This window comes from Cavia porcellus, unplaced genomic scaffold, assembly GCF_034190915.1.
Source record: "Cavia porcellus strain 051 isolate PalLab524CR breed Dunkin Hartley unplaced genomic scaffold, mCavPor4.1 scaffold_15, whole genome shotgun sequence".
In the NCBI taxonomy this organism is placed as follows: domain Eukaryota; kingdom Metazoa; phylum Chordata; class Mammalia; order Rodentia; family Caviidae; genus Cavia; species Cavia porcellus.
Genome location: NW_026947498.1, coordinates 6,482,162 through 6,507,809, shown reverse-complemented (window position 1 = coordinate 6,507,809; position 25,648 = coordinate 6,482,162). Strand labels below are relative to the sequence as shown.

Sequence of the window (25,648 nt, the reverse complement as noted above, 5' to 3'; positions counted from 1 at the left end):
GACAGTAAGCATCGCACCTGTGTTTCCAGATGCTTACAGAGACAGTGTATGTGTCTCTACGTGCAATTTCTGCTTGTCACAAATGTTTTGAAAATACAGAGGAAACAAAGGGGAAAATAAAAAAGTGGAGATCCTACATTGATAGGATGAGGTATTGCTGATATTTTTATTTCACCTTTCCCTTTTTAACAAAATAGGTCTTTGGTAGAATTTTCCTTGCAAAGGGAAATTTTTTAATTAAGTGGTAAACTCGAACCAGTTTCCCAGTCATTAAATGTTCCTCCACGACCTCATCTTCCCTCATACTGACGAGAACCGATTCCTTGTAAAGATGTTTCATCCAAAGAAAAATAAGCATGAAACTCCTGTTGCATCTCCAATTAAGCTGCCTCTTGTTGTGATCATGAACAAGTTTTCGGGCTGTTTTGCTCTCCCTGGATGAGAGCTTGTAGAATCTTTAGGAAAAAGGGGACAATTAAACGGTACTGCTCCTTTTTATTGTTGCAGTATTTTTATGGTCTTTGTATTTTACATTGCTTTCTTTCTTGTCTTTTTTAAAATTTGAATCAAAACATGAGCAGACTGAGGAGGGGGCTTGGTAAATCCCTGGCTGACGGACTCACGAAGGGTAACGAGGAAGTGGAACTGCCCTTTGTTCACAGGGACTTCAGTCTGTAGCCCTGGACGGTCAGGCTGGTCCAGTGTGGGACTCCTCATGTGTCACAGAGAGTGAGAAGGGCCGTGTCCTGCCTGGCTCGAACCAGAATGGTCCTCAGGCAGGGGCCGTCTGCTGGATCATCCCTACTGGACCTGCCTGGTGCCCTCAGGGCTGCTTCTCCTGAGGAGGGATGGCGTGGGGTGGAAAGGGTGCTGAGTGGTCTGGGTTTTAGGCCATTTAATGGCACACACTCCAGTGAGGCCAGAGAGAGAGATCAGGTGAGATGTCCATCTTCAGAGAGCCCTTCCTGGGGTGCCATTTGGGAAACAATACTGCAAATTTCTAATTCATAGGCTCCCCCAATATCTCCAGTCGCCAGAGTTTACAAGAATGTTTGAAATCCATGGTACATGATTACCTTGCTCAGATGCTATTATGATATTCTAGATATCAGGGATTAGTCTCTTAGAAGCTGCTAGAAAGCAATCCAACACTGTGTCTTTAAAAATGAGGAAGATTTTCCTCTTAAAATTTTGTACAGAGATTATAACTCACAATCCCAAAATTAGCATCATATTAACACTTTTTAGATTTTTATGTATTTTGGAAATTAGACCCAGATAGAATCTGGGTCTAGACATATGGATAAAATCTTGAGGAAACAGATCAAATTACAGCATCTGGTTTCTTTTTGTAAGTATCCAAGTGAAGAAATTAAGTCTCTAATAAGATGATATTCATATCAGCTTAAGAACAATGTGTGTATTTTACATAAATGTCAAAGACAAAGAATATAAGAAAGAGAAAGCAAAGTGAATGCCAAAAATCGCCGTTTGGTGTAACCAGGCAGGAGCTGTTAGGAAACTTTAGTATAACTTTTCTTCCAGTTTGAAATTATTTTGAAATGAAGAGTTAAAAAATTTCACTGCTATTTGACTTAAGTTAGGCAAGAACAAAGGAGTAAAGGCAGGTCATCTTTGAAGAATCAAATGTCCATAAAAATACTGGTGCTGGCAGGATGACTGCAATCCCAGTACGCCAAGAAGCTGAGGTAGGAGGGTCACAAGTTCCATCCCGGCCTGGGCCAGTGAGCAATGGTTCAAGAACCTGCCTCAGAGTAAGAAATAAGTAAAACTCGGACGGGAAGGGGTCCTGTGTATAGGTCTGGAGTTCAGTCTCTGGCACCACAAGAAGTTGGTGTTTTCCTGCCATAGAGAGCGAGTTTTCCTGCTATGGAGAGTTTTGGGTAGAAACCAGGAACATCGGGAGGAAGGACACAGAATTTTCTGCCATTACTATTTTGTCAAAGGAGTCTTTTACTTAAAGCCAGTGTTTGATAAACTGGTAGAGAAGCGCTGCTTATCGGGGATCAATAGCTCGCAGTTTTAAAACGATGGTTCTTAGGAGAAAGCAGAAAGCCGAGAATCTGGTTGGATCTAGAGAGTCTGGGTTTTTTGTTTTGTTTTGTCTCTGATTTTAGTCATTTTTCCCTCAGCACTCCTGCATTCTAATGGAAGCTGCCCAGATAAAGCAACTAAATAAAGACTTTGAAATTTGGGGTGAAACACAGTTTTAGCCTACCATCTTTTCATTGTTCAGAGACAGGAGAGCAGAAATCAGCGTCTGCTCAAAATAGGGGTACTGAGTACTTAGTACGCTCTGGCTTTTACACAGGAGGCCTCTCTCTCTCTCCCCCCCCCCCTCTCTCTCTTCCTTTCTTCCCTCTCTCTCTCTTCTTTCTTTCTCTCTCCCCCTTCCTTCTTTTGTCTCCTCCCACCCACTCTTCTCCTTGGTCCCCCTTCTCCCATCCTAACACAGCTGGCAGCTCAGGGTGGATTATGCTTCAGGACTCTGCAGTGAGGGTCTGACACAGGCAGCCCTCAGTCTGAATGAAGTTCGTTCACTGGGCCACACCTCTGAAACCAAGAAGTGTGGGTGACTCACGTTGGGGCCATTGTGTTTACTGGGTCCCTTTGGAGACCACACTCCTTTTCTGTTCTAACTTTCGTGTAGCGAGATTCAAAGTAAATGGTTTCTTCCACAGGACAAGTAATTTCCTGAAAGTGAGTAATAAAGGCCTGAGATCCTCTAAGGAATGTCCAGGCCCGCAATTGCTGGACTTCCTTCCGGTGGAAAACAGCCCGTGGCCCTGAACTTGCAGCCTGGATTCGAAATCCTTAATGAGATCTTCAGGTGGCACCTGGGGTCGCCAGGAGCTATATCGGGGTGGCACTGTCGGCGTGAGACCCACTCCCTGACCTGCTAACGCCTTTGTGGCCATCTTAGGTATCTGAATTTTAATTGGATATTTGAACACAAAACATGAACCCATTTGATTATTTTCCCCTTTATTTTTCTTAGTTCCTTTGATTCTAGAGTCTGCAAATTCAACTCACTTTCTCGTGGAACAAACGAGTGTTTGGAGGGAGGAAAAGAGGAAACGAAGGGTTCTGGTCCGCTGGGCAGAGATGCTGCAGAGACAGGGTCCCTGTGAGCCCACCCGCAAACGGTCGTGGCGGACCATGGCTGTCTAGGGACAGAGCCCAAGTGCCACCTGCAGGTTTCCTTCAGGAGAAAGTGGCGCACACCCTCCGTGCCAGCCTGGCGGCACTTCCGGGGAGCAGCAGGCTGGGGAGGCCCGGCAGCTGGGCTGTAGGGCGCTCCCGCGCCCCACTCCATGTGAAGCCATGCAGAGTCGAGCCGCATCTGTATCCTGCCCCGCTCCGGGTGCAACGTGTCATGCTGGTCACACCTGCTGTGGCAGACCCGGGCTGAGGCCATGGACGCCTTTTTTTTTTTTAAATTAAAAAAAAAAATCTCCTGGCTGCATATCATCAAGAAAAACAACATTGTTTTCAGGGTCTCTTATCTCTCCACTCCCAAATATCCTGTTTCTTAGGGCCGGGCGGCCAGGACCAATAGAAACCTCTTCCTGCTATTGGCTGACTTCATTTCCCAGACTTAGCACAATCTCATCCGCTCCATACAACCTCATCAAAACTACTTTCTGGTCAGAGAGAAGCAATAATTATTATTAACATTTATTAACGATCAATAAACGTGATTGCACTATGGCCAGCACTATTAAGGTAAGGAAAGGGTTCTTTCTTGTTTGACAAAATCTTGTTCTTCTTACCCTTTCTTTGGTTTCCTTTATCAAGCAGATAAGTTAGGTTGGGCAACACCCCCCCTACCACAATAGAGGACAACAAGATTTCCTTTGCACTGCCTGGTAAATTTCCTTTTTCCTACTCCAACCATCCGCAAGGCTTAAAAACTTCAAACTCAGAAAAAAAATTAGGGTTTCTAAATTCACTGTTGAGGGCCATGGATTACTTTTGCAAAGGCTTTTTGGAGCGCTTCTTGAATTTTCCAATTCTTTACCTGTCCCTGACGGCGTCTGGATGCGCGTCTGCTTCACAGCAACAGAGGAGATTGGAGGGCAGGGTTAAAGAAAAAGATGGGCTTGACCCTGGTGGACTTTTGGACACCTTCGGGACCTCCTTAGCTCCGGGTGTGCCAGCCAGTGCCAGTGGAAAGGAAGAGACACTCAGCCAGTGGCCGTCGGTGATGGGACAGTGCGAACGTTGGCTTGATTTGTGGGATTTCCATGCCTGGAGCCGAGTGTCCTCTTAACTCAGCTGTGGTAATCGGGTCTCTGGGTTATGTCTTCGTTAATAAAATACCTGCTCCTCTGTGCTGTAAGACTTCTTCCTAGCGATGTTGGGTCTGGTGGGGTTGAACAGCCATGCGGCACTCTGGGCTTGGGTGATTTGCTGGGATGTTTTCGAGTGTTTCTAGCAACTCGGCTGCTAGAGCCGAGCAGAGCTGGACAGGGAGACAATCCTGCTTGGGTAGACACCTAAGTTGGGTCTGATTCCAGAAAGAAAGCCAGGTGAATGGCTAGCTCGAGCCTTTGGCGCAGTCTAGGAGGCAGTGGATCTATCAAGATAACTTCCCAGGCCACTAGGCCTTGGGGACATTGTAGAAATGAGAAAAATCAGTGGCACTGGCAGATGGAGGGGGGTGTCTTATGAGTTGTTGGTCTTTATTGTGCTGTAGAAAGGTGAAAAGAATTTGGCTGTTTTTGCCAAGGATTTCAGTTCGTTTGAAGACCTTTGGAAATGGGCATTTGCTCAGAATTGAGCCAAACTGGAGGATTTTAAGAAGTCCTTGGGAAGCTGACTTGGGATAGTCCTGATGTAAAATGTTGGTTTTAGAGATTTGTTAGCATGCCCCACGTAAACTGAAGTTCTGCTCAGTGTTTAGGTCTCAAGGTGTGTTAGTAGTTTGTTTAAATATACTTGTACCCAGATTTATAGTTTGTCTCTTTTTGACTTCAGTGATTGGGGTCTGCCAAAAACCGATCATCATAGAAAGGAATTTTTAAATTGGAGGTTGCATGTGCTCTGCTTTTTGCCAAATGAGTAGAAATTATGTGGCCCTTTAACCCCAAATGCTATATTTTTTGTTTTTATTTTTACTCTTAGTTTCATTCATATTTTATAATACTGAAATTAAATATGTGGAAATCTTGAGTAGAAGCTTCTGTGTCCCCCAGCCCTGCCAAAAATCAGTGCACATTGAAATACCAGAACCTCCTGTAGCAGGTAGAGTGCATTTTGTAAACACACAAATGGCTTATATTGTTAAATTTAAATTATACGTTTATTTCACTGTGAAGTTGTTTTTTGAAGTTTGAATGTGTTGTGATCCTCTGAATAAATTTTGGGGAAAAGTTTATATATGAGTAGAATTCTATCCTTGACTGAACTTTTAAAATATATCTTGTTTATCTCCCAAGTGAACCTTTAAAATGACTTGAAAGAAATTCTTTAAATGCCCCCTGCTACAATCCCACGTCTTTATAGGTGAGTTCCTGGAGGATATATTTGTGTGAGGTTTCCTGGGGAAGGTAATGCAATGATGATTTTACAGCCCGTGTTTATACAGTGGAGAAGGGAGCCTTGAGTCTGTTGACGGGGGTTTAATTATGTTAGTGCAAAGCTCCAATTAGCATAGGGGAAATTACAGCTGCCCGGTGGAATCAGGGAACAGTCCCCACATCCAGGCAGTTTCCAGTTTCAAATATACTCTGTTTATTTGGTTGTCCCACTAAATAAGTCAATTAGTTCATCAGGCATCAGATCCTCTGAGCCTGCTGAGTTGGTGTTCCACATGTGCGTGGAATTATGTTTTTTTTTTTTCTTACAGTTCTGTTTAGAAGACCCTGTGGGGACACTTTGAAAATCGAATAATTCTCAGCTGCCTTTATGATTCTCTTCCCGTTGTCCCCATTGTCTTCCCGTGGTCATCTGAAATCAGGAGCAAAATGTTTCAAAAGGAAGAAGCAAAGAAATTGTGAGAGCTGTGTTTATCCCTAAGTGTACTTGGATTTTAAAGTCAGGTCGCCTTCTGGTTAAGGATCCTCGGCCAGCGAGCTGGGGTCCTGTGCACAGCAGTTCCCCTTCTGATTGTGATCTTTCTCAGGTTTCTGGGTGCTGAGGACCCACAGAGGTGCTCAGCATCCCCTGCCACCTTCCCTGAAGAAAACATGGGGCTGGGCCCCAGACTCCAACAAGAGGGGCGATTTCTTTGAAACTTGATGAGTGTCAGTTAGGGGTTTGGATCCGGCCTTCTGAAGACTTTTCTGATCTGGCTTTCAATTCTCTTTCCCACTTGTTAAGTCTGATGAAGACTAGGATCGCTTCTTAGAATAATGCTTTTAAGTGCATCAAAGAAAATAGCAGAATTACAAGGGAAATACCGCTCTAGCCTGGGCCCCCTGGAGGGGCTGTGCTCACCAGCCTGCAGCCTTGATTCCAGAGCCAAATGCTGATACTGGAATGTGTGTGTGTATCCGTGTGTGGGGGTCTTCTCTGTCATCTTGTCTCAGAGCCCCCACATGGAAGGACACAGAGAGAGCCAGCGGCAGACAGTGGCTCACGTGGGACCTACCTTGAGCTTTGGGCAAGATGTGGAAAGTTACTAGAGACGCTTTGACGGACTGATGGGCACAGTCTCTGCTGCAGAGGGACAAAGGGAGCTACTTTTGTTGTCGTTGTCGTTTAGAATTAGCAGAGATGGCGAGTCTGATGATAACTGAAACACAAAACGCTGGGAAACCGATCTGACTCATTGGAAAACACACAGCCTATGTTCCACGTGTCACAGGCGCTCCGTGGGTCCTACACTCAGGGAGTGCGTTAAAAACGGTAAAAGCAGGAAAGCGGGCCTCACAGGATTCTGATGTCTGTGCTTTTACTGAGTTTTATAGCTACCACTGTGTGCTGTTCACCCACCGCCTGGGTTATGGGGACCAGGAGTGGTTTTGTTGAGAAGAACTGGGGGTGGTGGAAGAAACGCCAGGTACAAAGTGCCGCTGTCCTACCGTGTCACTGTCCTACCCCAGAGAGGCCTGGTCCTCATCTCTCCTGGCCCATGAGTGGACTGAGAGATCATGATCAGAAGTTACTTGCTGCCCACTGTCACGGTGGCTCTCAGCACTGGCTCCCTCTGGACGGAGATGCCTCTGCCTGTGCCCTGGGACACAGAATTGGGCCAAAATGGTGGCCCTTTCCCCTGCAAAATGCCCACAGGACTCTTAGAGTCTATTCCATTCAGGGACCGCTTCTTCATTACCTCCTGAGCTGTAAAATGATTCTTTCATTAAATCTTCATTTTTAAAAGCACACAGAGACACAGGGACACCCACTCGTGTGCGTCTCCTGGAATGGCACGCATAAGAAGAGTCCACTGAAAGCTCGGCCCCTGCTGCCTCTGCTTTGGTAGCTCCAGAGTGGGTATCCCCGTGCAGCTGGGGGTGGATACCTGGGGCAGGGTGGGCACCTCAGCACTGGGCCTATCCATATATTCCAGCCCCGATACCTGGGAGGAGTCCAGGACAGGAGGCTCTGGGGATGCCAGCCCTGTGACAGGTCATCTGTGGTGCAGGGAACTCACAGGGACAGCGTCTGGGCCGTGCCAGTGCAGGTCATACAGTCTGCCCTGGTAGGACCTTTTCTTTGGAGCTGGGAACTTTCACTGCTGCAGGGCCACTGGCCTGGCCTGTGCCCTGTGCTTCGTGGCTGCAGAACTACCCGGTTTGGGTGATCACTCATCCCATGACCCCGGGCAAAGACCCCCACCTGTCACACTCATTTCCTCCCCTTCAGAATTTGACCCTAATGGCCATCCTGTTGCCTATTGGTGCCTGTCGATGTCTGTCAAGCATCTACTTGATGGTCACCGAGTGGCAGAGGCCATCAGGCAGGTTGGGCCACGATGACCTCGCCCTCGTCTCTCTCTCTCTCTCTGGCCCTGTTCTCAGTTCTCCAGATGCATCCCATGCCCCTGCTTTGAAACAAATCTAGTGACCGCTGACCGTCCCAATGGTTGGTAGCTATCCAGGCCAGCAGGGCCAGAACCACAGTCCCTGTGCTGCCCTCCTGCACCTTCAGCAAGATCCGAGACACCTGGGCAGATCGGGATGGGGGAATGGCCGGGCCCTTACACAGGTGCAGCAGGGCAGGGTGCGCAGGAGCTGTCTTGGGCCACTCTGTTCCCAGTTGGCCATTATCCTGTTTCCAGGGCCAGGGCTATTTGCAGAGGGTGCAGGGGACTGGAAGAGGGAGGCCGGAAGCCCTCCAGGGTCCTGTTTTCTCATTAACTTGGAAATGTGCGTCTTGTTTTCTTGTACAGACATAAACTTTCTCCACGTAGAGAAAATGAAAAAAAAAATGCGAAGGTAATACGCTTTTCTGCACCCCTTTACGGGTCACAGAACCAACAGCATTTGGTGTATGTCTTTCTGGTTGTGTGTCCATTTCTTCTCCTGTATACCCCATTTATTCTGCTTTCCTTAGTCACCTTTGTTTTGCAAACATTTCCCTATGTTACTGTTTCTGATAAACATAATTTTTATCATTGCATCTCAAATAAATATTATAAATTTTGTAACTTTTGTCCTGTTGTGAGACATAATCTTGCTTTCAATTTTTCTCTAATTTTAAAAATTTATTCTGTTACAAGTAGTGCTTAGAAAAGGAACTCTTGGGCCAATAAGCATACCTGTTTTTAAAGCCTTTGCCAAATTTAAATATTTGCCAAGTTCAAAAATATTTGCCCTTTTACCGTCTCAAAGGATTGTTCCAATCCCCTCTTCTGGCTGTGTTTGAGAACAGTTCCACTGTACCCATAGCGACCCTGACGATGCCAACTCTTTGACTTTTTGCCGGTCTTCCAAGCAAGAGTGGAAACTCGGTTTTTTTATTTGTATTTAGTTAATTTTAGTATTGTGTTACTTTTTTTTTTCTGTACAGCTATTTCAGCTAGTGGTTCACTGTGACCTCTGGGTTTTGGTCTAACTTATTTCCTGTCTATTTCCCCTATTGAAATATCCTCATCCTATCCAGTCTCTGTATTTTCTTCCTCACCCTCCCATCTCCCAGCTTTGCCTGTGTCCGGCTGTCGGTATGACTATTGCATGTGTGAATCCCCACATGAAGTCCCAGAATCTACCTGTAGAGATACCTTTTCTGCTTCTTCTGCATGCTCAACAGTGACTGGCCAGCTTCAGGGGTTCAAATCTAGTTCTTCAAAGAAATAAATACTCAGTAAAATTCTTTGATGTCATAAAGAGGAAGTTGAGAGTGGAGTAAGATAATGATTATAAATTTCAAATAGAAGTCTTGTTTCTTTATGGATGTTTTCCCCAGTAAAATAAAACTAAGCAGAGAGACAATATTTAAAAGTATCTACAACTCGTAGAAAAATTGCTTGTAAAATGCAGTTCTAGTATCTGGAATTCATAACCCAGATCAGTGTCATCCTGATAGCTGTGTACCCAACCTGTGCCGTGCTCTCTCAGTGTCTCCCAGATCCTCACAGTGACTTGGGTCCTGTTGGTTTCCTCACCTAAGGACAGAGCGCCAGGAAGACCAAGCGATTGCTCGAGTCCTACAAGCCTGTAGTTTCCCCTCTCTTTGCATCACAGGGTTTCTGTTTCCTGGGTTCCCCTTAGACCCTCGTGGGAAATTATTCTGCACAAGGAAGAAGCGATGGAGGAACTGGTGGGCCAACACTGTATATAATTGGGGAGGGAAGAGTGTGCTACCTGGGTGCTTTCTGTGATCTAATTCTGTGTGAAAACCCCACACGCAAGGGAAGATCATTTCACTCTAGGTAGCTCATCAGAGGTCACAAATAACACTTTCAGCACCGAGTTTTACACTGTTTGTGTTGGTGGCGAGAATTCAGTCTGTATTTGGCACTGTCCAAAAGACAGTGGATGCGGAGTCCAGGTCAGCGCCAGCCTCTGCATCCTCGTTCCAAGTGTCCACTTCCTCCCCTCGTCTTGGGCATCCGTCGTGAAGGCGCAGGTCACAGGGCGTTCACAGTGCAGCTGCTGGGCTGCACAGATAAGTGCTGAGACGCTTAGAAAAGAAACGCTAAGGCCAAACAAAAGTGTTTATTCATTGGAGCGCTGTGGCAGAATCCAACCATAACAGTAAGCTCAGAAGTGTTCCTGCAGACACGTTGGTTGGGAACAGTACGTGCCAAATGCTGGTGACCGTGCTAAAGAACGCTGTGCAAGGCCTGCACTCTGGAACTTAACTCCTACGCGCACCAAGCAGCCACGGCCTCAGCTCACCATCACTCTTGCGATCGTGAAATTACTGAGTAGAAAATACACAGATTTTTTCCATTTAACAAACATTGCTAGAGAGTCAACAGTTGAAGAGAGGACCCCGCTGCACCCCTACATTCCCGTTCCCTCCAGGGTCATTAATTCAGGTCATCTACCAGCGGCCAGTCTGTCTTCTCTCCCCCCGGGTCCCTTGGAAACTCTCTCCTTGCTCTCTTTTTTTTTTTCTTTTTAAATTGACTTTGCTCACAGGAGGCTGACATCTAAGGAAGAAGAAACTGTTGAAACAATATTTCAGAGTTTGTCAACACAATTAGTGTCTCAATTTGGGATAGATTTCTCAAGACATTGCTCCAAGTTTAAGAAAAAAAAAGTGCGTGGTTTGCTACGGCGAGGTCCTCCTTGGAGGACACTGCACCTGGTGCTCCTGAGAGCATCTGAGCCATGCAGGCTGAGTACAAAGAGCCCCTTCATGCTTATCTTTTGCCTGGAGAGGCACTTGGTACCTTATTTGTTCATGGCATCTTTACAATAGCCTCTGTGGGAAGGGATTGGTCTTATCTACCCTGCAGGGGATGGGAGGCCCTGACAGCAGCTGGCGAGGGTGGAGGAAGAAGGACAGCCCGAGAAATGGTGGCCCTGAGCTTTGGTTGGATGCTGCGGGATCTTGGCAGGAAACACGTCTCCGTGACCCGCGTTCCTCTGTGGGCAAGCGCAGCTGGTCTACACAGCCTGCTGCTCTCTGGTGTCCAGCAGCCTGGGCACGGGGCTGGATCCCAGTGCTGTGACCACTGGATCTCGAGTGTGGGGACTGTGGAGGGATCTGGGGTGCAAACCTGGCTCCTCTCCTTGCCGGCCACACATCTGGCCGTGCCAGCTGGAGCAGGGACACATCCTTCCTACTCGTCAGTGTCAGTCACTGCAGGACCAACGTGGAGGAGCGCGGAGCCACACTTAGCCCAGGCAGCCGTTAATCCACCTTGGCCGATGTTATTCTTCATCGAGTCAGATTTTCCCTCACAGCTGAAATCAGGAAACCCATAAACACTTTGTCCCCCTTTTCCCTGTTTTTCAATTTCTGCAACAAATTGCAAATTCAGTTTTTCCCCCCTAATTAGCCAACTCTTCCCTTTCCCTCTGCCGTGTGTTACAAAATGCAAGCTGCACTGGATAAAGCATTTCCGGTCTGGTGTCCGGGCCCCAGGTCAGTGCTGTGCTGGGGGCCCCCATCCTACCCACCAGGTGGTTTGGGAAACACAAACTACCCAGCAGGTGATTTGGGAAACACAAGAAAGAATACTGATAGGGAAGTGGTCCCTTCCTGCATCTGGGTGTCAAGGGTCCCCCCGGGTCTGCTGCTGTCCCTCGCAAGCTGCGGCTCTCAGGCCCTGGGTCAGTCCCTTTCACGCAGAGACAGCGGGGTCTGTCAGGCTTGCAGGCTTTTACTCTAGAATAAAGAAACTATAGAAGGCCCAGGTGGAGGTTGTCCGCACTTCTGCTCCTGAATTCCACTATCTCACCGCATCTTGGAAGAACTCCGAGCACTAGGGGCAGGGTGACAGGCACATAAAAATCAAGAACACTGTGAAGGTCAAGCATAAGTGACTTGCTGAATTATCTGATTTTCTGAATTTTTGTATTCCACCAGTTAGTTAATTTTTGTTGCCTTTACCTCTTTTGCAGCCAAAGAACCTAAAGTGTTAAACTGTGTTAAGCTTAGAAGGGGGAATCTCCCGTGTCTGAGGAGAAAATTGTGTTTCTTATGTGTCCCCGAGTGTGCTGTCCTCCCCCGTGCCCCAAAAGCTGTCCCATCCAGGTCCTTGCTATTGGGAGCATATGCTTAGGGCCACCAGTTCTGATAAGAAACTGGCTATGAAGTAAGTACACATTTTTTTAAAAGAACCTTTCCATCTGGAGATGGAAAAACATCTTTTTTTAGCTCACATGTTTACTGCTTTGGTAAACAGTAAAGTGCTACTGTAGCAGTTACCTTGAGGATAAAGGGTTTGTAGACAGATACTTCCTGCCCTCCCTTCCTACACTGATACGCAGCCCAAGCAGAGGCCGAGCGAGGCAGGAAGGGCTCGCTGTGGAAACTTCCTCCCTGCAAGAGCGAGAGTGGGCCGCTCATTAATCACTGTCTCTTCTCCAAGGGGAGCCAGCCCGGCCCTCCAGTGTTTCTCGGGAGAGCCGGTCTTGAAACAGGTGAAGATAGGAAGCTCTGAAGTAGTGATATCAGTCCCTCATTCTGGTCCCTGGTGCCATACTGGGTACAGACAAGCCCAGACCCATCTATGAGTAATCCCATGTCCTGTATTTTCCCTGGTCCCTTTTGAATCATGGAAAATGATGCATGATTCTAATATTTTCTTTGAGATCCAGTTGAAGTTATTTTCCAGGGTTAACATCATTTGAGATTTTGCTTGCTTTTAGTCAGGCAGGGATCAATAGATTTGGCTTCAAAATTTTTGGTTTCCAGTGGGTTCTCTGTACTGAGTTTACAGCAGTCACTGAGATCAAGGAGGGCATTGTTTAGGCCTTTGAACTGAGGCAGATAAAACCAGAAAGTACCACACGGAACAATGGAGAATCAGCAGTTAACCACCTGCAGGATGTGTTCTTATGAGCTAGTCCTTTGGTAGAGGGAAAAATATATCAAGTCAGCAAACAATAATGGTGGACAAGAAACGAAATCAAATAAACAGCACCCCAGAGCCCCTCAGCTCGGCACTGGCGGGGCTCCAAAGGCTGACGCTGGTTGCTGTTTGGACATGGAAAGCTCCAGCTCCACCCACGTCTCCTGCAGAGAGCTCTGGAATTGCCACTATGGGCCCTTGTCATGGTGGTTGCCGTGAAGCCCCTCTCCGGAGTGACCAGAACACATCTCTGAACCTTGCACTGCAGTGGAGAACGTGGGGCCTCGGGGGGCCGTGCCTGGTGTGCGTGTTCCCTAAGTGACAGGGCTGCCCCCGGAGCGGAAGCTGCAGTTGGCCCCTGAGGCTGCCAGATGCAGGTATATGTGCAGCGTCTCGTGAAGGTGCTGATTCACTCACGCATTCTCCGCGTCCTGTCCACAGTCTGTGGCGATAGATGCGGGCTTTGAAGTAGACTGAGCTGAAATGGCCTAAGAAGCGATCGTTCCCTTCACAGAAGCATCCTGGAACCTCAGCGCGCTGTCTGTGGAAGGGCGCCTTCTTCTTCCCATGCACCTGTGCCCCTGCGCCTTGGCCTGCAGCCCTGCTACCTGGCAGGAGGGGCACTCCACAGGCAGCTGCTTCCTCCCTCCTGGTGCCTCCTGGTGCATGCTTCTGCCTTGGCCAGATGGCTTCTCCGGCCCGAGGGTCCTGTCTGTTCCCCTGAGGCCTGAATCTGGGCTCGGGCAAGTGGTCCTGGGCGGACAACAGGCAGATTTATCCCGCTGGGGGTGGGGTGGGGACCGGCCCTTGTGTTGGACCAGGTCACCCCCACATCCCTGCCAAGGACGTTTTGTGTTTTTTTGTTTTCCTTGGCATGGAGTGATGCAGATTCAGTGGATACACTGAATAATAGATTGTTGAAACAACAACAGTAATAAACACTTTCTTCATTTTTCCCATTTCTAAAATAATTATTCAAGGAGGTTAGAAAATAAAAATTTAGAGAAGGAAATTTAAACAACTGACTCAAGGATCTGCTGAAACTTGCTTTGTTTTTTTCTTTTTTTTTTTTTTCCCCGTCTTGGTCTTTTCTTCATGTGCAACAATCTTTAAAAAGAGTCTAAAGTTTGAGAAATTAAATTTATTTTTAATAGGCTCTGCCTAGCCATTCCTTTGTTCCAGGAGCGAGGGACTGGCATTTTCCTGGTCTCCTTTAGAAGTTAGGTCCCCAGGTCCCTTCTGAGACTGTGATTTCTTTCTATAGAGGGGACAGTTGTTCCACCAGGCCTGGCAGGGGACTTCGGTCTCAGCCCCCAGATTCCTAGGCTGAGACCGTGTGCTGAGTGATAATGTCGCCTGCCCCTCAGGGTTGAACAGCTCGCACATCCCCATTCTCCGGAGCAGATGAGACGTCTGCTGAATCATTTTGTTGCTGGGTGATTTCCATGCTTAAGAAGCTAAGGCACCATGGGCAAGACCAGGAACTCTCAAAACACAGGCTGTGAGGGGGTCGTCCTTGCCTTCTGCCTCGAGCGCTGGGCTGTAATCTTTTATTCATGCTGAGTGTGCCTAATCAGAAATGTGTTTGTTGAATGAGTAAATAACTGACTGGATGGTGAGCCCACCAATGAGGGCACATCACCTGTGAGTGCTACCCTAGAGCACATCATGGATAATGCGGTTTCCACATCATAGAAAATGAGGTCCCTTTTTATTATTTTTCAGATGAGTATACTGTTGTAATGCACTTCTTTCTTTTAAGAAATCCGTACTCTTCCCAAACAGTGACTTGAACTATGACTTTGCCATTTATTTCTAAAATTCCATCGTATATGTTTAAGGTGAAAATTCTATCAAGTACGATGTTTGGACATGCACGTGGGTAGTGAAAAAGTCATTCTCCACATACCCATCACCTCACATAGTGTGTGTGTGTGTGTGTGTGTGCGTGTGTGTGAAAAGGACCTAAAATCTGCTCCCGAAGATAGACTAACCCCGCTGAGTACAATCGCGGGTGCTGCCCTTAGACTCTGGACTCCTTCCTCCTTCGTGGCCGCTGCTGTGTATCCTTTGCGTGCACCCACTTCCTGAGCCATCAGTAACCACTGCTCTGTCTTCTGACTTCATTTCCAACTTTGTTCGCTTGTTTTTCTTAGATTCCACCTATAACTGAAATGGTGCCGTATTTTTCCTCCCCTGGCCTCTTTCTCTTAGCATGGTGTCCTCGAGGTCCACCCCAATTCTGGCAAACGGCAGAACAGCCCCTCTTCTTAAAGCTGAATCATTACTCCATAATCACAGTTTCTTTATCCACTTGTCCGCCCAAAGACGCTCAGGCTGCTTCCGTATCTCAGCCAAGGTGAACTCAGCCGCAGTGACTGTGGGAATGCAGATAGCTCAGAGACGTGGTGATTTCACTTCCTTTGGTATCCGCCCAAAGGAGGGACCCACGGGGCGTATGGAGTTCTGTTTTCATCTCTTTAAGAAGCTTCATGTCGTTTGCTAGCAGCTGCCCCTTCCTGCGTTTCCACCAGCACGGTGGAAGTGTCCTCTCTTCTCCCTCTTTGCCGGACTCTTTAGCTCATCTTTGACAGCAGCCATCCTAGTAGGTGTACGGTGACACCACCTCTTGGCTTCGGTGCGCCTTTTCCTGAGGCTCAGTGGTGCTGAACACCTTTTCATGTGCCTCTTGGCCATTTTTGTGCCTCATTTGGAAAAAGTGTCTACCCAGGTGCTCTGCCCGTGCTTGAGAAGGTGGGATAGATGTGAGGCCCCACGGAATCCAACCGGGTCCTGGCCATTTGTAGGAACTGTGCCCAATGCAGCTTGCTGTCTCCTCCAGGCAGCGTGTGGAACAGTGGACATTAAAAGCAGAGGCACCACTCCTGGCAACAAGACCTGCATTCTGTTCCAGACAAACCAAGCAGCGCATTCACTCTCACTGAGTAGCAGCCCCTGCATTGTACACCCCGGCCTGCGTGGGCCTGTTTAACTGTTCAGCTGTTCTAAGACAATATACCAAGTCTCCCTGGGCAGGAACTCATGAAACTTGTATCTAATGAGCTGCAGAGGGGAATATTTATTTTATTGTAGTTCTTTAAAGTGTCAGTGAACCTCTAATCACTTAAACACATAATCAGATCTCCATGTATTTATTGGTTCACATCAATAATTTTTAAAGTCATTGGAATCTAGCAGATTGCTATACTTGTTATAAGTGATATCTGCCATGGTAATGATGTAGCTTGGCTTTTCTGTCAGTAGCTGAAGTTTTGCATTTCTCTGCAAGATGATCTGCTTTATAAAAAAGGTTAATTTCAATAGCAGTTAACAGCCAGCTCATGTAAGGGAGCTCATAAATTTAGATTTCCTACTGAAATTTAAAAACTTGTTACATATCATTTAACTCAGAGAGCCTTCCTGGTTAAACTAGAAGGCAGAAAACAATGAAAATGTGATCTTTCATACAATCTAAAGTAGTCTGCTATTGTGAATTGTGTTTTTTTACATAATCATTTAAGAATCCATCTCACCATGGTCTCCACAATGGCCAGTACCTAGTGCTGCCCTGTGACAGCTGCTAAGGGCACAAATTTGTGAACGAATGACAGTGCGTGGAAGTGTCCCCCAGGGCAGTATGTGCTGGTCAGTGAGTGTGATCAGAAGAGAACTGTGGTTCTGCTTTCGCTGGCAGAAACTAATGTCCAGTTTTTAAGGAGTTAAAGCGAAGGAAACAGCAGCCTTTATTTGGAATCCAGAATGTTGGAAGAAACTGACTCTGCACCCCCACATCCATTGTGTTTCTCCTGATTATGTTCTGGGTCACTGTGCTCTTAATTGTCGTAAGATAATTAAAAGGAACTTTTGAGAGGACTGGGGCACTGTTTTCTTTTTCTTTTCTTTTCTTTTTTTTTTTTTTTTTTTTGTTTGGCGGGGCAAAGATGAGTGGAGCAATCATAACTGACTAATTTGCCCTTAATTGTTGGTTGGAAAACACACGAAGGAAATTAGATTTTAATTTCCTTCAGTTGCTTGTTTTCAGCTTCTAATTTTATTTTCAAACAAAATAATTTTGGGAGATCTAAAGATAATTAGTCACAACAGCCCCAATGATAGTGTCCCCATCAGAATGTGCGCTAGAGATATCTCCCAGGGGTATTAAGGATTGTAGTTTTCTAACCAGAAGAATAGGGTATGCTCAGATGTAGAATTTACATGCCAAAGTGTGCAGAGTTAGTATTCTGTCTCTAAAAACAATCTGGGCTATCTAGTTGCTGTGACCTGGGAGTAACTTAGTTCTAGGCAAAAACCCTGGCATTTTTGCAAGCTGTACTAATTCTATGAGTTGACAAATATTTGGTCATTCAGTGGCCCCAGAATGGGAAAAAATAGTAAGCATTTGAATATCCATTACAGGTAGTATATTAGTTTTCCAGGACAGCTGTAACAAATCACCACAACTAAGTGTGTTTAAAAACAAAACAAAAAAAACAGTAAAGGAGGCCAGATGCCCAAGGCAGGGTGTCAGCAGGGTTGGTTCTCCTAGCACCTGGATGAGGGTGGAGGGTCCATTCTGCTGGTCTCCGGGCTCCAGTGCTGCCCACCATTCTTGTGGCCCTTGGCTTGTATATACAGTACTCCAGTCTCTGCTTCTGTCATCACATGGTGGCTTCTTCGTGTCACTGTGTGTATCATCCTGTCTCTTATAGGGAGGCTGTGCCTGAATGCAGAACCTGCTGTCACCAGATGAGCTCATTGTCCCTGTTACTTGTAAAGATAGCCGCAAAGGCCACATTCTGGGGCTCCTGGATTGAGTGATGCTCTTGAAGCCTCCACAGGTAGCAAGGGGACAGGAAAAGCCTCAAAGGTGGGGACTTCTTTCCTGAACTGTTGCTTGCCAGTTGGAAGCTGCCCAAGGTCTTGTTTGTGCAGGTGTATAAAGAGCACACAGGTGTGAAAGGCACTTTGGAAAGGGTCTTGCAATTAGCTTTTGTGGAAGTGATAGAAAACTTGACAGCATGCCTGACCACCTTCAGGCCCCTTCAAGCCCGGAATGCTAATCAAAGTAAAATCACTGTCATCAAAGTGTTTACCCTGCAACCGGTGCAGTTTCACAAGACACTGAGTGTGATGTTGTGGTTTCTCTTATCTCATTGTTTTGCTTGGTAAATGTGAAGAAGTGTAAGAAGCCCTGGTGGGTAACACATTTGCTACTCAGACAGCCAGGGGCCCTCCATCTCTTTGCCGGGCCTACACAGAGACGCCAGCGAGCTGTTAGCATCTTCATGGCAAATCCCTTGTGTGGCTTTCTCCACCAAACTCTGAGATGGATCCACACAGCGCTCTGAGTCTGTGAAATGGGCTAAGATTAGGCACGGTCACTTCCTCCTTTGCACTCTCGTCTTTGATATCTGCCGAGGTTATGCACAGAGAGGGTTGGGGTCCAGAAATAGGAAGTGCCCTGAGCTACTCAAGTGGTACTTTCTGCAAAATGGATCAAATTCCATGTGAAAAAGTGAACTTTATCTTGTGTGTAACAGTGGAGAGTCTGCAAAGGTTGCCTGGGAAGTAAATGTGGGGTAAAAGTAAACCAGTCCGGGGGTCTGTTGTGTGGTCTGTGTGTCCCTGACTAGTTCAGGTGCCCATGGTGGTCATTCCAGGCTGGAAACCCTACCAGCCTGAGGGCTCGTACCCATCTCCACCCTGTGCAGGCCAGTGCACCAAGAGGCTCACACGGAACCCTTTGATTTCATCCAATTTGGTGGCAGAAATAGAGATGGTGTGAGCGCCCGGGGGTGGGGAGGGAGAGGAGTGACTCCTGTTTGTGGTACTTCAAAACTATTATTCTGTGCAGTCAGGATTTCTTATTCTCAGCCTATAATTGCAAGCTGCGAAAGCAAGACCTTGTGGGCCAGCATATCACACCATGGATATTTCTCAAGGTGACAGGCACCCTCTGTGAGGGTCAAGGGAGAGATAAAGGTAACTGGCAGGTTAAGCTCTCTCTTGAGGAGCTGTTTTAAGCCATTATGGTGACTGGGTTAAAACCTCGGGGCAGACCAGTTTGCTTAGCGTGTGGGTCCCTTTGTTAAGCATCTGAGCCCCAGGGCTGTCACTGGCACCCAAAAGGCACCATGAGGTGAGCATCTCCATGATGCTTTAGGTGCATCCTTCAGTATTTTCTTCTTTAAATGCTAGTGATGTCCTGTGCCCCACATCAGCTCACAGCCACCTGTGAGATGTAAGGGACCACCCTTTACCTATCCATGGCACAGCCCGGGGACTCAGTATATCAGCTCACGTGTAGGAAAGCCATGGCCGGATGATAAGTTATCGGACTCAGATATTTCTCCCCTGTGCCGAGAGGTTTTCCCATGCAGCTTCCAAGTAGACTCCCTAATTATTCCATCCTTCCCAATAGGAGCTTGCATTAGCTTGGTTATAGTGTGTGCTCATAAAGGCAAAACTGTAGGTTCACTCTTTGTGAAGCCAGTAGCTTCTCAGAGATTTTTTGAAAAGCACTTCAGTGACCACAAGAGAAGAGAGGGCCAGCAGGTGAGCGAGCCCTCTGCAAACATTCCTGTGAGCCGTGTTCCTATGCAGATGCAGCTGGTTCTTGAGAACAAGTAGGTCTGCTCCCCTAATCCCAGGGGTGTTCCTGAAAACCACCGTGGGAGAGTTTTCACACCAACCACCTCAACCCACACCGGGGCTAGCTCTGTTCCCTGGCTACCCTCAGAGCCAGTGCCCACCTGGGCCCAGGGCCATCGCTGGCACCCATCTGCAGCAAGGGGCCGTTGACATGGAGTTGAAATCTGGTTGTTTAGTCTTCCAGGAGGGGGAAGGATTCTGTCTCTTTAAAGTTTGTAACGGTTGGACAGAGCCTGTCGGGTGAAGGTTAATTGCTCTCCCGTTTAAGCAGCTCTGTGCCCAGATGGGTTATCAGGGCTGAACACTCGTTACAAGATTAATCTCATTTCCGACAAGACTTCCCTTTCCTTCAACTGATTTTCGCCCAGCTATTGGAGCTGTCGTCGGCCGTTAAAAGGAGGGTGGATTGCTCTGGGATCTGAGCACTGGTATGCAGAGAAACAATGTCGCTGGGTCCTATCTCGGGGAACATCTTTAGGAGAGCACATTTCAGGGGTGGTAGGAAGGCTGAGGCTCATAAACAGCAGGACAATTGGAGCCCGTGGGCCCGCGGGCTTGGGGACAGGTCTCAAAGGCAATGGCAGCTGCCGCCTCTTGCCTGTAAGACCTTGCCCTCTAAGACAGCGCCCTGCTTCGGGTTCTAGCCCCACTGTTCGCCGATCAGAGTTCCTTCCCTTTGTGATTAGTGTGGTGTGCTCCGTGAAGCAGATGTGAGGTGCTATAGTTGGGATCAGGGGAAGGGAAGGGGGTGGTAACTTCACGGGTACCTGATGGATTTCAGATATATCAGACCTGTCATCATGATGCCGTTGCCTAATCACTGTGGGCAAATGTTTCTTTATTTGAGAACAAATAGCTACATGCCTTTAGTCCAAGAAATGCTTCCCAGGACACAGCGCTAGGACCCACCACTCACTCAGAACTTGCAAACTCATGTGCAAATCCGTGTGCACACTCATTCACATATTTACCACAGATGTATGTGCCACCCCCAAGCCCTGTGGCAGGATGCAGGATGGGCAGGTGCCTCAGCCTTGGGGACTGGTGAACAAAGGGCACACAGGTGAACCAAGCTCAACACATCAGAGGCATGCAGGTTAGGTGAGTGAGCCGGCTGTAGGGAGTGGAGTTTAGATAATGGGGTGAGGGAGGTGTCAGACAGGGCTCCCCGAAGATATGAGATAACAAGATTTGCTGCTCCTATGCATGGAGAAGGTCTGGGACCATTAAAGGCTAAGAACCAAGGTCCTGAGCCAGGACGGGGTGGGGCTCTGGGAACAGCTCTGGCCTCCTTTCATGGAGGTGTGAGGATGCAGCTCTGCTCGGAGAAGGCCCCTCAGTTCTGGGATGTTCAGGTGCCATCACAGCCACCAACTCCCTCTCAGGAGTTAAACGATGGAGAAATGCACGCTGGCACTGGTGACACAGTGATGGGGGGAGGGTGCCTTTGGTGGGAGACCAGAGTTAAAGGGACAGAGAACTGTTTGAATGACCTGGGGTATCTTCTCCTGTCATCTCAGCCCATCTCGCCTCAGAGGCAGAGCTGGCTCTGCAGGCTCCCAGGGGTCCGGTACTTGGAGGGACTCTGTAGCCCTTTCCATCCTCAGCCTGGGCATCATGGGGGTGGGACAGTGGATGAGTCCTCAGAGGTGCTTCACAGAGTGCCCACCATGCTGTGCCCATGTCCTAAGGGAGGGGTCACTGTGACTAAGACCTGCAAAGCTGCCCATGCTCACTCCCACCCATTTCTGTGAGAAGGGTGAAGACTGAGCCCTTTCGGTGGACTTCTTAGCACATTTTTTCCTCAAAGACAAAAAAACTACAGCTGTAAACTTCTCGTGAAACGCCATTCCTTTATTCTAAAATCGAGGACCTGCACAATGAGCACCTTCCGGCCAGGCTGGACTCTCATTATGTCCCAGGGCCCTGGTCAGAGGGAGTGTTTTGTCCAGTCCCTCAAGCCGTCCTGTGGTTCACTCAGATTTGTGTCTGTTTTTGTTTATTTTTGATGCATTTGAGTTGTGATGCTGGGGGCAGAACCCAGTTCGGCGCCCAGGCAAGTACCTGCATCCCCACCAATGCCCACTGAGCACGTGGGCTTCCGAGCAAGCTACCCACAGAAGGTGGAGGGCAGGAGTTCCGGTCTTGGGTGCAGCCTCTTCCTCCTGGTTTGGAAGTACTGCACTGCCATGAGGATGAACCCCTTGGGGACACCCCAAGGCTCAGCTGCCCAAGGTCAGCGGGAGGGAAGAGACCGCACATGAGAAAGATGCCGGGTCCACCTGCAGGGTGGGTGCCTGCCAGTCAGCTGTGTGGGCAGGATTGCAGTCTCCCACCATGCCGTGCCATCGCCCTCCCGGGAGTCCCAGGGGACAAGTGAGCCACAGAGCCTCGGAGAAGTCCCCCGGCAGGGCCAGCTTTTGTGCTGGGGTCAGCAGTGCATCCTCCCCCTGGGGCTCGGGGCTGGGGACTCACAGGCTGGCGAGGATGGTCCCTGCCACATCATCTTGCCCTTTCTGGGAAGGAAATGCTCTTGACGGGGTGGATTTGCTGTGAGTAAACTTCTAACTGCTCCTCTTTGGTATGGGTATATTTCTGTTTAAACTTGCTCCACATTTTTCTTTTTCTTTTTCGGCAGAACTGGGGATTGAACCCAGGGCCTTGGCACTGAACTATTGTCCCCATGCCTTTGTATGTTTTATTTTGAGACAAGGCCTCATGAAATTACCTATGTTGGGCTCAAACATCATTCCTGCCTCAGCCTCAGCTAAAATTGCTGTCTACAGACTTCCTCAATTTTAGTAGGTAGAACCTATGTGAACTTTTAAATAATATCTAAACCATGCTTTTTTATTTTAAAGAGAAACAGCAAAAAACCAACAAAACAAACAAACAGTAGTGATACAGGATTTCAAAACAGGATGACAAGAGTTTAACAATGGTTGTAATATTGTATGTTGTTATCTTCAAAAGAGATACTCATATTAATTACCCCACACATTTAAATACAACTGCATTTCGCAAAATCATAGTATCTCTGATGCTTGTGTTTAAAATTTGTTTTCCTTTTTCTTGATCATTTTCTCTGTGGCCAAAAGGCTCTTTCCTTAGGAGTATGGGATCAATGCATCTACATTCTGGGCCTCCTGGATGTGAGTCCATTTCTGAGGTGGGGTTAAGCTTGCGTTGGTATTATTTTTGCCTCTGTCTGGTGTCTGAAACAATGGTGCTGTCTTCAACGGAAGAGAACCTTGAAGCCGGGTGTGGTGGCGCACATCTGTAATTCCAGCACACTGGAGGCTGAGGCATGAAGATCGCTGCGAGTTCAAGGGCAGTCTGGGCTGCTTAGTGAAACCCTGTTTCAGAGAGGGGGGCGGGGGAGCAGGAGAGAGGAGGTAAAAGATTCTGCTGCCCTCACACCTGTCCAGACCCATGTAAGCCAAGGCCACGAGGGCTGGAAATGGTCTTAAATCCCCCTGAGGAAGTCAGGGGCTCAGCCAGGGACAGAGCGAACTCCCAGCATGTGCAGGAAATCTGAGTCACAATTCTCACTCCTTACCGACCGGGACAGGGAAGTGGTTTCCTGGGGTGATGGCCCCCTGGTTTGAGTTGTCCAGAGCAGCCTCTCAAGGGGCACAGTTGTCACTCATTGGTCAGCGCCTTGGCCTTTCCCACTGGGAGGGGGCGAGGCCGTCACCCACTGCCTACAGTACCCCCGGCATGTGTGGCTGAAGTCTTGTCCTGGCCCAGTGCCCTGTGTCCTCCTGCAGGGTCTGGGGACCCAGGGCAGCCAGCTCCTTCCGCCTGTCACTCACCAGCCTGTTCACTTCCCGTCAGTAAATTGGCCCCACTTCGGGTGCCATCGTTCTGAAACACACTCGCTCCTTTCTGCTCACCTGCAGAAGTGACTTTTCCAGCCTCTCTTTTGTGAAGTCTTCCTAAGGAGCTGAATGCTTAGTTTATCCTCAGGCAGGTTCATGAGTCATGGTCCCACCTACCACCCAGAACTCTGGAGGGGACTTCCAGGCTCTGGTTCATGTATGCTGGCAAACTCCTACTCATCCTCCATCGCCCCTCTGCAGCATCCCTACCCAGTGAGTTCAGGCTGCTTACTTTGTATATGGAGCACTTGCCTGGGCTTGTGCTTGGACTCTGGAGTGGTTTCGATAGCAATGTGCCCAGAGATAGGAATTCTAGTCCTGACTCACTGGCACGGCAGAGAAGTCCCCTTCCTTAGGAGAGGTTTGGGGTAGAGGGGCGCTGTTACTTTAGCTTTTACGGGGTTCTTGGGAATAAGTATCTGGGCCTGGGTTTCAGTGGGATCTGTGCAGTCATTCTCATGAGCAAAGAACCATGGGGGATCGTTGTCCGAAGATGCGAAGTTGTCAAACTCTTCTCCATTGGCCCCTTAGAACCTCTGGCTGTATGGGAAATCATTTCAAATCTACAGGTGATATACAAATGCACAGGTGGTATATAAAGAGTCCCCGTGTCCCTGGAGGGCTTCACCTGGAGTCGCATCTTCCGTTACCATGGTAACCATGGCCCAGTGCTCAAAACCAAGCAGTCAACACTGGTTCAAGGTTACTAACCAAGAGTCAGGAAACTTGATGCCCGGGCCAGAGCCAGCCCACGCCTATAAAAACAGGGTTTTATTGGAGCCCAGCTATGTCCTTTGACTGCTTCCGCACTGCCACGACAGAGCTGGGTGGTTTCCGAGGAGACCAGATGGCCTGGGAAGCTCAAAATATTTACCACTCTGCTCTCTACAGAAAAGGAAAAATGGAAAGCTCACCGCTCACCGCTCTCTGCTTGTATGTAAACTGTAGACTTCATCCAAATTCCACAGTTTTTTGTTGCTTTTCCAAGTCTGGGCCAGGGCACCCCATTACGTTTAGTTGCCCTGTCTGCTGTCTATAAGTTTCTAGTTCCCTCCTGAGCATTTGCGACCTTGACATGGAAGGGTCCTTCTCAGGTCTCCTGCAGAGTGGCCTTCTATTGGGAGAAGAGAGATGACAGAGTTTTTGGAAGCGAATCTCAGAGGGGCACGTCTGCCTCAGTTGTCACCTCTGTGTGCTGACCGGCTGTGTGGATTTAATTCCATCATTAATTTAGGTATGGGTATTGGGATTGTTTTTAGTACTTCAAGTTAAAACCCATTACTATCCCGGTTCATTTTGTAGCTCAGTATGTCCCCAGCTGTAGTGATTGGGAGTGACTGTGTCCTTTTGACATGTCTCTGAGGCTTCCAGTTCTTTATCCACCAGCATTTTTGTTTCATTTGGTTTCTGCTTCATTTTGAAGTATAGGTGCTCCTTAACTTACAGTGGGGCCATCCCTGCAACACCCTCGTAAGTTGGAAATGTAAGCTGAAAAAAAAAGCATGAAATTCCACTAACCTCCCATACACCCTCACTGAAGCAACCCAGCACGTGGTCCAGGGTCAGTCATCTTCCCTTGGGGACGCACAACTGATTGAGAGCTGTGGTCACTGCTGCTTGACACCCCACAGCAGGACCACAGTGCACATTGCTAAGCTAGGCAGAGATGACCACTCTGAATTCCCAGCGACGTTGCTCCTGACTTGATAGCTGTCACTCAGTGTAAAGTCGTAAGGTGAGCCACTGTCACTCAGTACTCCCTGTACGTTCCTGCGGACAGTGCTCTGCTGTGGCAGTGTGCCATCATGCGAGATGCTGGCTCAGCAGAGAGCAGCGGCACATGCAAAGGTCCTGGGCAGGGCCACCTTCTGTGGCTGCCTCCTGCCACACCCCGGTCTGCAGGCTGGGAGCTGAGGGCAGCGAGGGAAGAGAGGGGATTACGGGCAGGGGCTGCCAAACTCATTTCCTTCGGGCTGCACAGGGCTCCTCGAAGCAGAAAAACAGGAAAGTTGGACAAGGTGTTCACTGAGACACGGTGGAGAAACGAGAGTGTTTGTGCTGGAGGTCAGAGTTCTGTTCGCCCCACTGCCACCCTCCCTCTGCCAAGGTCGTGGCAAAGAGAAACGAACTCAGCAGCTGGGAGATCTTCTGCCCAAATGCTCCTTTTTTCCTCCTT

General features: G+C 48.1%; 1 protein-coding gene across 4 annotated transcripts in view; it reads left to right on the top strand.

Annotated features, from left to right (window-relative positions):
- The window catches only part of Erg (ETS transcription factor ERG), a 163,546-nt gene that overhangs the window by 63,909 nt on the left and 73,989 nt on the right, over positions 1-25,648 (top strand). Inside the window, exon 1 of one of the 4 annotated variants that reach the window (XM_003463930.5) lies at positions 3,591-3,747. The exons of the other annotated variants lie outside the window; for them this stretch is intronic. Within the exon in view, the coding sequence (XP_003463978.2) occupies positions 3,730-3,747 (18 nt within the window). The 5' untranslated portion in view covers positions 3,591-3,729. Of the gene's footprint in view, positions 1-3,590; positions 3,748-25,648 lie in introns of those variants that run through there. 4 annotated transcript variants of the gene reach the window in all.